The following is a 15,946-nucleotide window of genomic DNA, read 5'->3' on the forward strand; positions in this document are numbered from 1 at the left end:
TCCTGAACTGGAGAGGGTGCAGGCTGGGCTGAGAGGACCCCCACCCCATGCACGAATTTTGTGCACCAGGCCTCTAGTTACAAATAATGCTGCTGTGAGCAATTGTGTAGAAGTTTTTCTGTGCACTTATGGTTGAAATAGTTAATTTCAACCTTTCCGGTAGAAGTTAGTGAGCTTTTGGCTGCCAGCCTCTGAACTCCCTTCATATATGTGGGGACTGTCCTGCTGTTATCATGGATGAGGCAACGGTCTGTGACCATGTAATGATTTCTTTATCTGTTTGTAGTCAATGTCCTTCCCTGAAATGTATGTTCTCTTTTGTCCCCAGTATCTAGGAGGGATCAATCAACAATACTGAATGAATGAACAGGTAGTCCCAGCCTCATTTCTGACTTCTAGGAATCTTTTAGGGCTGGGCTCCCCACCTGGAGGTTGTCCAGGGCCCTTCCATTGAAGGTATTGATATAAAAAAAATCTATTAAGTAAATATTTAAATATATTTAGTTTTTAAAACAAAATAGTTTTGGAGACAAAATATATATGCAGAGCATGCCTGACAGTTGACGGCGATCAGATAAGCATGCTGGTCATTTGGTTCCCATTCAGGAGGTTTGGGGTAGGGCCTGAGAGCCGCTTCCTGCCATGCAGTCCGTGTTGCTACTTGTGCATGTAGTTGCAAGGCTGACATGTAGCCTTCTCAAGTTTTCTCAACCTTCAGGATGTATGATCGTCACTTGTGCTGTTTGGCTTGGTATCGTCCAAAAACTAACTTCAGTTATCGGTAACTGAACTAAAGGTTTCAGTCATCAATAACTCTGTGAGCTGAGTGTTTCTTCTTATTGTATGTTACTGTCTCTTCAGTGTTATCCAAATTATGTCTTGGCACTTAAAAGGAATGTGCCTGTTACAGGGATTCTCTTTGGGGAGAGACATTGTTGAGCAGTCAGTTTAAGGTAGATTGTGGGATGGGTGAGAGAAGTGCAAGTCCTGAATTATTCTTGATATTTGGTATATGCTCTGTGCCTTTACAAATTCCACTTAAAAATGCGGGGTTCTTTATAAAATCGTAATAAAGTCGCAAAGCATGACATTCTCTAAATGCCATCGTAGGAAAACTTAATTTGCCCGATAGGGAGTGGCTAAAATAACAAAACAGCTCACGTGGAAATTAAGGTGGGTCAGAAAGAAGCACAGGGCCACTTGTGTGTGTGACGAGGACAGCAGTTTGTAGAATGTGTAGCAAAGGTGCAGTGGGACATCAGAGGCCATGTGACTCTGTCTCGCCCAGCAACAGGACTGATAGTCATTTAGTCATCAATTCTTTTGAAATGAATTGCCCAGTTCTGCTAGATTTAAGATTTCTGAAGGGTTTAGTCATCATTTCATTTGCATGTTATGCAGAGAATACAAATCATGCTGTAAAATAAATGCCTTGTATCTAACTTTTACTGAACACTGGCTAGGCACCAGAAGAGAGGATGGGCATTGTGGGAAAAAAACAAAGGACTGTATGTCACTCAGAGTGCCTGATCTGTCTCCCCAAGCAAGTCAAAATATATATGCACAAAAAGACACCTAAAAACATTAAAGGGTCTATAAATAAACAAAGATACGGGTAGTAAATGTTACAGGGTCTATAACACGTAACGAAGCCATTGAAGACAAAGACGAGGAATGTAGAGTCAGAAGGAAATACTAACTTAACTCACTCTTGGCCCTTCGTCACTCATGTTATATTTTTCTGTTAGAATTATAGGAAGGATTTATCTAGAACGGGTGGAGAAGGAAGAGAAACGGGGAGGGCAGTGAGAAGAAGATTGCATATGGAAGTGGCCTGTAGGTGCTTTATGAAGTTCAGGCATATTCCCAGCACCTTGCAGTTCCAGTAGTTTTAAAAAGTGCTTTTTGATTTATTCTAAAGAACTGGGAGGGAGGAGAATGTGGCACATCCTTTTTTTTAAGTTTATTTTTTTATTGAAAAGTATCAAACATACATAAACAATAAGCCTCCTCATACCCAGACTGCCATATTTGCTGCCTGAATTATTTTTTTTAAATGTAGGAGCATTCTTTTCTAGTGATTAAAGCAAAAGATCTCTGCTTATCTATATTTTCTCTCAGCTGTATCTTCAGTAGATTATTGCTTGTCAGATAATTTTTGTTCATTCTACTCAATTTACTAAGGAAAGCAGAAGACAAGTTATAGGGCCAAAATGAATTAAAAATTCATCCAGATACATGTTTCTTTTTGCCCCAAAGCAAAGTAACTTGGAAAAATATCCCCAAACAAAAATGACCCAGTCAAACCGGTTGTGCAAGTGTAGGACACTAACTTGTAGGCAGCCTCCTTGTTGCTTCCCCCATTTCCTGTCTGCTCCTCCTCAGCAGCCTGCCTGGGAGCTAAAACAGGAGGAGGTGCCTCTGCTTCCAGGAGATGCAGATGTCCGTGTTTGAAACCCTGTATATTTTGCTTAGGATATTGGAAGTGCAGAGCTGGAAAGTTGTGTTTGCTTCATCAACCTATTGGAAAGAAATGGGCCGGGAGACCCATCTTATCATTTTTATAAGTGGTTATTGAACATATAAGTATATATTGGAAATACATCTATTAATGAGGTGATCGGTGGGGATGGGAGGGGGTGGTTTTTGTGGTGTGCCTATTAAAAGAATTGTCCAACTGTGTGTATGGGCAGTGAGTGATAGCAAGACTCAGATGGGCAGAGGTGCCTTCTCCTCCGGTGTATTGCAGGGTACGGGGAAGGGGGAGCTGTGGAAAGAGATCTTGAACCTTAGGCGCCTCTCAGGCAGATTTTAGAAAAGACGATCTCTGGAAGTTGAAGAGCTGGATGGAAAGACGCTCCTTTATAGAGTCCATATGTTTATCTTTTAAAAGATTCAAGTGAACAAGAATTCTTTCTTTTTTCCCTCCTTTTTCCAGGGGATGCAGAGAGCAACTAATGTCACCTACCAAGCTCATCATGTCAGCAGGAACAAGAGAGGACAGGTGGTGGGGACCAGAGGTGGCTTTCGTGGTTGCACAGTTTGGCTCACAGGTATAGTCAAATAAACCAGCTTATTTCAAAAGCAGTGTTATCAACAACCTTGAGCTAGGAGTAAGCATATTTAAATTTTGAGGTCAGTTCTTGTATCTGGAGTGTGATAACATGTAACAGACAAAGTTGCTTAATAACCTATTTCCTTTGGGTAATTTTTTTCCCCTAAAGAATTGTTAAAATAAATAGATGCATCTTAAAACTACCTTGTAATTGATAATGACATTACATTCTATGGACTTGCATGAAAATAAGATCTGGATTCTGCCTTCAAGAAGCTAATAATCCCCCCTTTTATGGGCACCCACACTCCTGGATGTTATGAGGTTGTATGTAGCATGAACACTTTGTAATATTGATTGATTAAATGTAAGACAATTCATCAAAAAAAAAAAAAAGAAGCAATAATGTAAACCATATGAAGAGAAAGAATGAGTGATAGAGATAATTTATTCCTGTCATTCAGCTTTTGTCTCTGATTGGTTCTTGTGTTGGTTTTCCCAGAGTCTTTGGGCTTAGCCATAGCAGGCTGGGGAGAAGGCAGATTCATGCAGATTTTGGAGATAGATTTAAAAATAATGGATACTTTCTCTTCTAGGAATTGTGTATTTAATAAATGTGTATTCAAAATTTATATACATCTCACCAAATTGCCTACCTAGATTTTATACCTATTTACTCTCCCACTAACAGTGTGGGAAGAGAGTCCATTTTCCATTGTCTTTGTCAACATTAGATACTACCAACCCTAAACACTTTTGCTAATTGTTAAAAACAACGTTTCCATTTTGGTTTCAATGTTAGACAGTTCTGTTAGTTTTTGTCTGAAAGAATTCAACACTCTCACATCTTCCCATCTCCTCATTTTTAAGACTGGATTGTTGTTAAATTGCTACTTTTTCTTAGCCCATGTTTGGAACACTTAACATTATGTTCTCAAATCTTAAATTTCTGTAATTGTTTGTATTTGAATTCTATAAGTAAACTAATTCAGTACTTATCTTACCATCAGTTCTTTTATCATGGCATGCTCACTCATGAACTCTTTCTTTGAGTCAGGTTTCAATTTTTTGTGTTTTATTGTTAAACTAGAGGCCTGGTGCACGAAATTTGTGCACGGAGGGCCGGGGTCCCCTCAGTCCAGCCTGCACTCTCTCCAATCTGGGACCCCTCAGGTGTTGTCCTGCACCCTCTCCAATCAGGACAACCCCCTCAGGGGTTGTCCGACTGCCAGTTTAGGCCCAATCCCGGGCCTAAACTGGCAGTCGGACATCCCTCTCACAATCCTGGACGGCTGGCTTCTAACCACTCATCTGCCTGCTGGCCTGATCACCCTCACTGCCTCCCTACTGGCCTGGTCACCCCTCACTACCCCCCCTCCAGCCTAGTTGCCCCTTACTGCCCCCCCATTCTGGCCTGGTCGTCCCCAACTGCCACCCCTGCCAGCCTTGACACCCCTCACTGCCCCTCCTGCCAGCCTGGTCACCCCTCACTGCCCCCCCGGTTGGGGTCCAACCCCAGCAGGTCCAGGGGTCCCCAAAGGTGTGGATGGAGTCGGCGAAGAAGGAATGACATGGAGGCAGCGTTCAGTTGACCAGCATGGTTGGGTTCTCTCGTCTGGTTCTATCCAGGATCTCCAGTCAGGTTCTGTCGCCAGGTTCTGTCACTAGGTTCTCCAGACTGGTTCTGTCCAGGTTCTCCAGCCATGTTCGGTCGCCAGGTTCTATCCAGGTTCTCCTGCCATGTTCTGTCTAGGTTCTCCAGCCAAGTTCTGTAGCCAGGTTCTGTCCAGGATCTTTTGCCATGTTCTCTTGCTAGGTTCTGTGTCTAGGTTCTGTGTCCTGTTGTCTTGTTACATCTGTATTTATACCAGTTGATTTTAATCCTGTCAATTTCTATTGCAAAGGTTAGGGCATTTCTTATCTCCATTCCAGGGAGTAAAGATTATGTAGCTTAAGTGTGATTGTTTGTAGTTAAAGTGATTACCTGCCTGGCACTTAGTTAAGGGGTTTTATCCCCTCCCTAACTTCAGGGAAAAATCCCCACCTGGGGAAACAACCTTTCTCGGAGAGGTGACCTTGGTTAAAACACATAGCGCCAAGAAGGGGAGCAAACATATTAAGAACAGTATGCCATATACGCCAGATCCCTTGAAACATATGCTGTGCAGATGTTTCTTCCCTGCAGTGACTGTGTCAAGCAGCAAGGATGGATCGGCTCCCGGCACGCCCCCGCCAGCCTGGTCGCTCCCAACTGCCCCCCCTGCTGACCTGTTCACCCCTAACTGCCCCCCCTGCTGGCCTGGTCGTCCCTAACTGCCCCCTCCTGCCAACTTGGTTGCCCCTAACTGCCCCCCCCCCCACTGACCTGGTCGCCCCAACTCTGCCCCCATGCTGGCCTGGTCGCCCCCAACTGCCCCCCCCCCCCCCCCCCCCCCGCTGGCCTGGTCTCTCCTAACTGCTCTCTGCTGCCGGCCGGTTGCCCCTAACTGCCCCCTGCTGCCAGCCTGGTCGCCCCTCACTGTCCCCCCCCTGCCAGCCTGGTTACCCCTAACTGCCCCCCCACTGGCCTGGTTGCCCCCAACTGCCCCCCTCTGCCGGTCTGGTCACCCCTAAATGCTCCCCCTTGCCGGCCTAGTCGCCCCCAACTGCCCCCCTTGCCGGCCTGGTTGCCCCACACAGCCTGCTGTTCAGTTGTTTGGTTGTCCCTCACTAACCCCCCTGCCGGCCTTGTCACCCATGCAGCCTGCTGTTCGGTTGTTTTAGTCATGACGGCCCCTGGCTTTTTATATATTAGGATAATTTTGGTAAGATGCTTTTCTGCTAAATTCTGGATTCCCTGAATTTAAATTTTGGGGATGTCTGTTTATTATAACAGCTTGTCTTACAAAATATATATTTGTGTTTGTTTTTTTTATTAATTCTCACCTGAGGATATTTTTTTTCCATTGATCTTTTAGAGAGAGTGGAAGAGAGAGGGAAAGACAGAGAGAAACATTGATGTGAGAGAAACACATTGATTGGTTTACCTCCTACACATGCCCTGACCAGAGCCCAGGCCGGGGAAGAGCCTGCAACCAAGGTACAGGCTCTTGACCAGAATCAAACCCGGCACCCTTTGGTCTGTCCACTGAGCCAAACCAACTGAGGCACAAAATATATATTTGGTTCATACTCTCTTTGTCCAGAATTCTTAAAGCATTACTCCATTGTCTTCTGGTATTAAAAGGTGTGTGAGACAAATATAATCCCCTCTTCTCCCCCCCTTATTTTTAGGAGCTTTCCTTTTTCATCTGGATGCTTGAAGAATTATGTTTCCTGTATTTTCTTTTAGAAGTTTTCCCTTTCTCACTTAGGCCCTTTATCCATCTGCAGTTGATTTTTGTGTGTAGTGTGAGGGAGGGATCCATTTTTTTCCATATGGATTATCAGTTGTCCTAAGAGCATATGCATATATTGATGAGGGTATCTGATCTGCAGTGCCAGCTGCCATCATCAGTTTCCACTTACGTGTGGACTTGTTTCTGGGCTCTCTGATCTGTTCCATTGGTATACTTGTTGATTCTCCTATTATTACCACATTGTCTTAATTATTATATTTTTATAAATCTTGAAATCTAGTGGGATAAGTCCTTTTATCTTATTCTTTTTAAAAAATTTATTCATTGATAGAGAGAGGGAGGAAGGGGGAAAAAGAGTGAGAACAAGAGGGAGAGAGGGAGGGGAGTGAGGGGGTGAGAGAGAGAGAGAGAGAGAGAGAGAGAGAGAGAAAGAGAAAGATCAGTTTGTTGTTCCACTTATTTATGCATTCATTGGTTGCTTCTTGTATGTACCCTGACAGGGATTGAACCTGCAATCTTGGGGTATCGGGATGATGCTCTGATCAACTGAGCTACCCGGCCAGGGCTTACCTTATTCATTAGGAATAAGAAGACTTTTTTTTTTTGTCTCTGCATTATTATGTAAAATTTTTAATCAGTTTACCCAATTTCCCCTAAACCCTGTTGGGATTTAGTTTGGGATTACATTATATGTAAAGCTCAATTTGGCGGAAAGTTGATCTTTAGAATATTGGATATTGGGTACTCCTTTTTTAAAAAAATATATTTTTATTGATTTTAGAGAAGAAGGGAGAAGGAGAGAGAGATAGAAACATCGGTGACAGAGAAACATCATTGATTGGCTGCCTCCTGCATGAGCCCTTAGGGGGTTGGAGCCATAACCTGGGCATGTACCCTGACAGGGAATCGAACCTTAATCTTCTGATTCTTGAGTCGACACTCTCCCACTGAGCCACATTAGCTGGACTGTCAGATTTTTTGGTACTTGCTTTATGGTCCTGTATGTATTAAGTTTTCATAAATGTATATTTGAAAAGAACATACAGTTTCCTGATGTGTGAATATGTTCATTAGATCAGGCTTGGTGTTTATGCTGTTAAATCTTCCATAGCCTTCATTGATTTTCTTTTTTTTTATGTTGGAAATGGAAGCCCAGATTTCTTTCTTTTCTAGCAATTCGGTAGTTTAACTGGGATTTGTCAAGGTATTAGGTGATTTGTTTGCCATTCTCCTGGAGCACGGTTTGCTTTTCCTCAGATTTATTTCAGATAAATTTTCTTCTTTTGTATTTTTACATTGGTTTGGGTTAATAGTATCCCAGGACTGCTGAAGCAAATCACTACAAAGTGGGTGGCTTCTAACAACAGAAATTTATCCGCTTGTAGTTCTGGAGGTAAAGAGTCTGAGGTCAAGGTGTTGACAGGGTTGGTTCCTTCTGTATGCTCTGTTACATGCTTCTCTCCTTGCTTATGGAGGTTGCTGGCAACCCTTGGAGTTCCTTGGCTAGTAGATGTATTATTTTATTTACTAGTATTTACTTCTACAAGCAAAAATTTATTTAGAAAGTTACAGAGGTAGAAGAAGTGAGCCATGGAAGAGGTGAGCCAGCTGGGCTGCATGGGCTTGGGAAACAAGTTACAGAGGCAAAAGAAGGGCCGGCCCTTGGTGCTTAGAAGAAAGAAAGTAAAGAAAACTCGCTGGGGGAATGAGGCGGGGGGGAGGGGGGGTGGGGGGAGATTGCCTGTCTTCACAACACCTTCTTTCCTCTATGTCTTCATGTACCTGTCATATAAGGGCACCAAATATTAGATTTAGGGTCCACCCTGATCCTGTACAGCTTCATTTTAATTTAACTAATTACATCCACAAATACCCTATTTCCAGTTAGGGTCACATTCTGAGATTCCATGTAGACATGAATTTTGGGAGGACACTGTTCAACCCAGTACAGTTGGTTTCTCTTCTTCAGGTATACCATGCCTTAGAGTTGGGTTGTCTGTCTTGTTTTATTGTTCTTCTGTAACTGCTTTAATATCTTCACATCATTTTTTCCATGTTCACTGTAATCATCTCAATGAAACCTTCTGTGTCAGTAATTCAATATTCAGCAGTGTCAATTCTTATTTTGTTTCAAATTAAATATATACATAAAAATATATAAGTACATGTGTGGATAGACTTTTATTGTAATTTAGGTTGTCTTTATGGTATAACAAGTTTAGATTTTCAGGTTTCAGTTTTTTTGTTTTTGAAACTTGTTGCTCAACTGGTAGTAAAAAAACAACAAAAACTGTGAATAACCTGTTCATCACTTGTTTCAGTATTATTGCTGTCTAACAATATATTCAAAACCCAGTGGTGCAAAACACAATTTTCATTTGCTCACTATTTTGTGGGTAAGGAATTCAGAAGGGCTCAGCAGAGCAGGTAGGTCTTGCTTGGTTGAGGTCAGGCTGGTGTGGGCTGCAGTCTTCTTAGGGTTCAACCGGCTGTGTGTGATGGTTCAGCTGACCATGCTTGTCCGCTGGGATTTTAGCTGGCAGAGGCAATCGCCCGGAACACCTGCTTGTGATCTCAGGGTACTGAATAGCTGGCTTTTCTCCAATTAAGTGTCCAAAGAGAAGCTGCATAGCCTTTTCTAGTCCAGCCTTGGAAGTCACACATTGTCTTCAGTACATTTTTTTTGTAAATTCTGGGATGTAAAGCTCTTCTTAATTTTAGTTGACATACAATATTATATTAATTTCAGGAATACAACATAGATTTGACATTTATATACCTTATGAAGTGATCACCACGAGAAGTCTAGTAACTGTCTGTGATGACTGTATAAAGTTATTGTAATATTATTTATTGTTATTTTCTGTGTTGTACTTTGTATCTCCTTGACTTATTTGTGTCATAAAGTTTGTACCTCCTAATTCCTTTCACCTTTTTTCCCCACACCTCCACCAGCCAATCCTCTGGCAACTATCAGTTAGTTCTTGGTACCTATGAGTCTGTTTTGTTTGTTTAGTTTAAAGTTCAAATAAACATCCTGACAGGTGTGAGATGATATCTCATTGTTTCACTACATTCTTTTGGCCATAAGTGAGCCCTATGGCCAGCCTAGATTCAAGGGTAGTGATGTGATAGTGACAATGTCACATTGCAGACAACCTTTCAGGATGGGAAATGGCTGTTGTAGCCATCTTTGGAAAATATAATCTGCTATACTCCTATGAGTTTTTATTTTAATTAATTAATTATTATTTTTAATCTTTATTGTTGAGATTATTACAGATGCCCTTCTTTTCCCCCACCCCAGGCCTTCACCACCCTATTATCTGTGTCCATAGGTAATATATACGTGCATATAAGATCTTTGTTTAATCTCTTCCTACCTCCCCCATGCCCCTTCCCTGAGAATCATCAGTCTGTTCCATTTCCATGCCTCTGATTTTATTTTATTCACCAGTTTATTTTGTTCATTAGGTTTCTTATTCGTTTATTTTGATTTTTAGATTCAGTTGTTGATAGGTATGTATTTGCTGCCATTTTGTTCATATTTTTTATCTTTTTTTTTTCTTCTGTGCCACTGCGTCCCAATCTGCACTAGTTTTTACAGCTCGTAATTCTTACTGCCCATAGGGACTTTTCCCAGCTCTGGGACCCTGGGCTGGGGGTCTGGTGTGGGGCTGGGATCCCTTGCTCCTCTGGGCGACCCCCCGCAGAGACGATCTCCCTCCTGATTAAAAAGCGGCCCATGTGGGTGTTGGGCCGGCCCGTTCTGCCCCTCCGCACCTCCTTCCAGTCTCAGGGTGCTTTCTTCTCTACTTCTCTAGCTGTAGGACTTCCATTCAGCAGCTTTGCGGTAGTTCTGCATGATGGTTGTTCTGTATTTTAGTTGTAATTTTGATGTGGCTCTTCATATAAGTTTTTAATGTATAAAGCAATTGGCATTGTATTAATCCTCTCATCATATCTTTTTTTCAGTTAGTCTTCCATACTACCATGACTTCTTTCCAGAGTCTCAGTACATTACTCTTCAATATTCTGTCTCTTGCCTCATAGTTACCTTAGTTATGAATTCTACAATTACACATTCACCAAGGTGGCAAGTATGCGTGCATAAATGTGCTCTTGCATCCGTTCCTTCTTGTTGGTTAGTGAAGCAATATCATTGGTAGAGGCAAGTGGGTTGAAATGAGGATATTCTTTCAAGGTTAATGATGTTATAAATTGGATTCCCAGATACTTTTTATCTATCAGAGGTGATGACCCTGGGATATAGAGGTAACAATAATATTTCACTTACTTTTGTCTTTTTCTTCTCTTGTCAGAAGTAATTTGGGCATACAGAGGTAATTTGGGCAGCTTTAGAATAGTGGTAACAAGAAGTCAAAGGGAATACCTACCCAACCTTGTCTAATATTAAAATTGGTTAAGTTCTTTGAAGTTCATCAGTGATTTCTAGGATACTTTTGGGCATAGATAGGAGTTATTAAAAACATACATGCTTATTATATTTAAACTACAGATATTTTTCTAGCTTAGAGGTAAATCTTATAGAGAAATACTTGTAAGATTGTTACTGAGAGACTGCTGTAAATAATGAATATAATTAAGCCTGGAATAAAATCCTTTATTACTAACTCATCCTTCTGACTTGATGTATGGCATCTGTATGTACTGTGTAATTTTAGGCTTATCTGGAGCAGGGAAGACCACCGTGAGCATGGCTTTGGAGGAGTACTTGGTTTGCCATGGTATTCCATGCTATACTTTGGATGGTGACAACATTCGTCAAGGCCTCAATAAAAATCTTGGCTTTAGTCCTGAAGACAGAGAAGAGAATGTGCGACGCATTGCAGAAGTTGCTAAGCTGTTTGCAGATGCTGGTTTAGTATGCATCACAAGTTTCATATCGCCTTATACTCAGGTATGTGACTTTCCCAATACTAATTACATGTATTGGGAACATGGCAAATAGTTTCAGCATTAACATTTGCTTTGAGGCTAAATCCAAATTAAAAAGGATTAACCTACAGCATTTTTGTGCTTCGACTTTTCTGAGTAAACTCATTTTTGATAAAACCTGCTATAAACCCTCTGCCCTCAAAGTGTAACCAGAGTCATTGACCTTAAGCCAAGCTGACCTTTTAATTCAGTATGCCTATAGAAAATACTCAGCGGGTATCAGACACCAGGAGAAATCTTGTTTCTTAACGTGTGTCCTATCGTGTTAGCTTCTTTGCTCAAAATTCTCAAGTCCCATCTCCCATCATATTCCTCTTACTTCAGAGACCATAGCAACATTGGTTCACTTTTTTGTGTTTCTCTGAAAAAAATCTTTTTTTTCCCCCCTGCAAGATTTTTTGTTTCTCCCATCTGAAAGGCACGCTTCTCCTTCCTGCTATCCCCCTCTTCTCAGCATCACCCAGTCCTGCTCATGCTTTGAGACTCAGTTAGATATCTCCTCCTCCTGAATACCCTCCTTGTCTCAGAACCTCAGGCTTTGTTGGGTGCCTCTCTGTGGTGTCCTTGTTATTATACTTTAACACATTGTTAGTTATAAATACCAGTTCCTTGGTTGGTGGTGATTATGTCAGCAGCAGCAGCGGCGGCAATAGTGGTAGTAGCAAAAATATTAGTGATAATAGCAGCTAACATTCATTGAACTGTTATTTTGTACTGGTAACGTGTTTAAGTGCCTTTGTGTGAATTAACTCATTTAGTACTCCTCACCCAGTAAGGAAGGTAGAGGTGAGGAAACAGGTGTAAATTACCAAGGCCACACACTACATGTGGTAGAACAGGGATTTGCATCCACACAGTGTCCCTGGAACCCATGCTCTTGCCTGCTGTTCTTTGCTGCCTCTTGGGGGCTGGGACTACATCTTATTTATCTTTGTAATCTTGATGCCACGCCCTGCTCCTGGAACGCAGTAGATATTTAATGTTTGTTAAATGATAGTATAGCCCCGTAGGAAGCCCAGATATCAAAGAACAGGCGAGTTAGTTTAGTGATTAAGGGCAGGGGCTTTGGAAACAGACACAGTGGGCTGAAATGTCAGCTCTCTCTATTACGGTTATGACCCTGGCCAGTTTACTTAACCTTCCTAAGCTCTGCTAATGCTTGCCTCATAGGGTTGCTATGAAGATTGCATTCAAAGCTCTCAGCACAATGGCCTGGTGTGTACTAACTATTCAGTATATGGCATACATAATAGCACAGTTCTAGTACTGTCATAAACAAGTTTGGATGGTGACTTAGACCTTCAAAACCAAACCAAACAACATTTGAACCGTAAGATTTATAGATAAGTATCAGGGTGAGTGTTAACCCTGTAGGTTCACTTAATGGAACCATGGCAGGAGTCCTGATCTGCTTTGTGAGGAGTAGCTACATTTCTTCCTGAAATGTTGGAATCTGTGTCAATATATCAGTTTAAATTATGTTGATAATGAAGCGTATAAGCCAGCGGTTCTCAACCTGTGGGTCGCGACCCCTTTGGTGGTCGAATGACCCTTTCACAGGGTTCGCCTAAGACCATCCTGCATATCAGATATTTACATTACGATTCATAACAGTAGCAACATTACAGTTATGAAGTAGCAACAAAAATAATTTTATGGTTGGGTCACAACATGAGGAACTGTATTTAAAGGGCCAGAAGGTTGAGAACCACTGGTATAAGCGGACTGAGGTGTTTAGAGTTCCTGAATCCTTGAATGTAAACAAGTTTTATAGTTAAAAATAACAGTGATAGTCTTGCACTTTCTGAGGATCTTTGCAACTGTTGGAAAAGGAGAAAGTCAGTAGTACCTGATTTTCAGAGCTGGGTATCTGAGAGTTTATGCTGATCTGCTTTCTGTCTCCCTGGTTTCCATAGCATGGAGCAACATTTTTGTTGCTCTCATTTCTCAGAGCATTAAGAATGAGGTTTGGACTGTGCTTAGGGCATATGAAAATCTGTGATACCATTGGGATAGAATAATGTAATATAGGATATGTGCATTTTTCCATGTCACCACTGAACTTGAGCGTCTTCGTTCTAAAGTAAACCAGATCGTTCCTGTTAAAGGAGTTGGTATGCTAGGTAGTCCGGGAGGAACATGCAGATGTGAACAGTCATAATATCTTGAGGCAAGTGAAGAGGTAAATGTACCGAAAACAGTGGTTCTCAACCTTCTGGCCCTTTAAATACAGTTCCTCATGTTGTGACCCAACCATAAAATTATTTTTGTTGCTACTTTATAACTGTAATGTTGCTACTGTTATGAATCATAATGTAAATATCTGATATGCAGGATGGTCTTAGGCAACCCCTGTGAAAGGGTCATTCGATTGCCAAAAGGGTCTCGACCCACAGGTTGAGAACCGCTGATCTAAAAGGTGCTGTGGAAGATTCACAGAGGAGGTGCTGCAAGTGAGTCACAAAGGATGAATCAGAGCATACCGGTTAGACTGGAGGGTGAAGGCTGTTTCAGACAGAGGGGTTACAAAGGCATGGACATGTGAGGGCGTTTGGTCTTTGCAGGACTCTAGGTAGTTTGGTAAAACTGCTGTGCAGGGTGAATGTGAGGGGACATGAAACTAGAGCAATTTGCAGACCCTTCGGGTAGTTAACAGTTCAGGAATGCTGGGGAATGCTGTCATTGAGTTTGCACCTTAGTGAGGACACCTTTGAAGCCTGGAGGAGAATGGCCTGGAGGTAGCAGACTGGTTAGGAGGCTTTTCCAGTGAATGTGAGCAGCCTCCATGGGAATGGGCATATTGAAGGGCTGGTAAGCCAGTAGCAGCAGCAGGACTTGGTGCCTGGTTAATTATTGTTTCTTTTTTGCGGGGAGGGGAGCTAGGGAGTGAAGGATGGTGCTTTCTGAATAAAGATGGTATTATTAAGTTAGAAAATACAGGGTAGGAAGGGAGAGGTTGAGTACTCACTTCAGGTGGGTTAGATTAGAAGTGCCAATGGAGATGATCACAGGAACACTGGTTCTGGAGCTCAGGAAAGTAGAACTGAGATGCAGATTTAGGAATCATTCCCTTCATTAGTTGAAACCTAGATAAAGTTGAGTATACAGAAGAGTGTGTAGAATGAGAGGAGGGCTGCTGATGGAAACTCGGAGCACCTTCTTTGAAAGGACAGCTGGAGCAGTAAGATCACAACTTGGTAAACACTCTGCCAGACACTATGGCTATAAAGCTAGTGAAATGATTTTAATATATCGGGATAAGATCTATGACAGAGGTACATGGTGGGTACATCTGGGAAGCCAGAGAGAGCAAGGACCCTCAGCCTGGGCATACATGGGAGGCCTCCTGGAGGACGCCACCTTGGAGATGTGCTGTGAGGAAGCAACTTGCTTTAGCCAGAAGAATATGTGTGTGGGGAGGTGTTCCTGCGGGGAGGTGTTCCTGCCAGGGAGGTGGCAAGAGCATACGCCCAAACATCCAGGTAGAGATGAGGAGTTTGCATCTGGCAAGTGAATAAACTAGCCTCAGACTTCTGAATGGCCCTCGTGTAGGCTGAGGTTGAACATTAGGGAGAGGCCTGATGATACCTGTATTCAAGCTGGGCTCTGGCTCAGGTTCCTCATAAAATCAAATGAAAGTTTTTATGGGGCATCTGTTACTTTTCCCTCCTGGAATTCCCCCAATATCTCTGATTTTAAGAATTGTATGCTTTTAAAAATTGTTATGAAGGATGGGTGTGTTAACCTGATTATTTTTTAGATTTTTTTGTTTTGTTTAAATTTTAAAAAATATAAATTAAATTTTATCTAATATATATATTTTTTTACTCATCCTTTTTTAAAAAAATATATTTTATTCATTTTTTACAGAGAGGAAGGGAGAGGGATAGAGATTTAGAAACATCGATGAGAGAGAAACATCCATCAGCTGCCTCCTGCACACTCCCCACTGGGTATGTGCCCGCAACCAAGGTAATGCCCTTGACCGGAATCCAACCCTGGACCCTTGAGTCTGCAGGCCGACGCTCTATCCACTGAGCCAAACCAGCTAGGGCTACTCATCCTTGATATTCACATAGTACCTTTGATTTGTATAAGCACTTTTTATTGTTCTGTACCCATCTTTTTTCTAAGGATCGCAACAATGCGAGGCAGATTCATGAGGGTGCAAGTTTACCTTTCTTTGAAGTATTTGTCGATGCTCCTCTGCATGTTTGTGAACAGAGGGATGTCAAAGGGCTCTATAAAAAAGCACGGGCTGGAGAAATTAAAGGTAAGTCATGTTTTTTCCCCAGTTTCTCTTTGCTTAGATATTTTATCTTACCACATCTGAAACTGATATGTATGGTAAGATAAAATACCTTTTCTTATCCCATATCTTTTCTAAGAGATTGGGGATATTCGAATGACTTGGAGCTTCTTGAGAAGAGAAAGTGGGTCTTATTACACGGTTTTAGCTCTCAGGCCTAGCATAGGTACTGGCACTGTATTCACAGTGACTATCACTGATTGGGTTGGAATCCTAATCAGAAGACAGAATTTTAGAGTGTTGGGACTTTGGGGGCTGGTGGAAACTCTTTGATATAATGAGCTG

The 15,946-nt window shown here is 41.9% G+C and overlaps 1 protein-coding gene across 4 annotated transcripts in view; it reads left to right on the forward strand.

The window, feature by feature from the left end:
* The window catches only part of PAPSS1 (3'-phosphoadenosine 5'-phosphosulfate synthase 1), a 112,194-nt gene that overhangs the window by 7,922 nt on the left and 88,326 nt on the right, over positions 1–15,946 (forward strand). For all 4 annotated transcript variants that reach the window (XM_036343825.1, XM_036343814.1, XM_036343830.1 and 1 more), the window contains 3 exons: positions 2,939–3,053; positions 11,079–11,314; positions 15,487–15,625. In XM_036343825.1, the coding sequence (XP_036199718.1) occupies positions 2,942–3,053; positions 11,079–11,314; positions 15,487–15,625 (487 nt within the window). In that variant the 5' untranslated portion in view covers positions 2,939–2,941. The remainder of the gene's footprint in view (positions 1–2,938; positions 3,054–11,078; positions 11,315–15,486; positions 15,626–15,946) is intronic.

The sequence above is a fragment of the Myotis myotis genome, unplaced genomic scaffold (assembly GCF_014108235.1).
Source record: "Myotis myotis isolate mMyoMyo1 unplaced genomic scaffold, mMyoMyo1.p scaffold_m19_p_1, whole genome shotgun sequence".
Lineage (NCBI taxonomy): Eukaryota > Metazoa > Chordata > Mammalia > Chiroptera > Vespertilionidae > Myotis > Myotis myotis.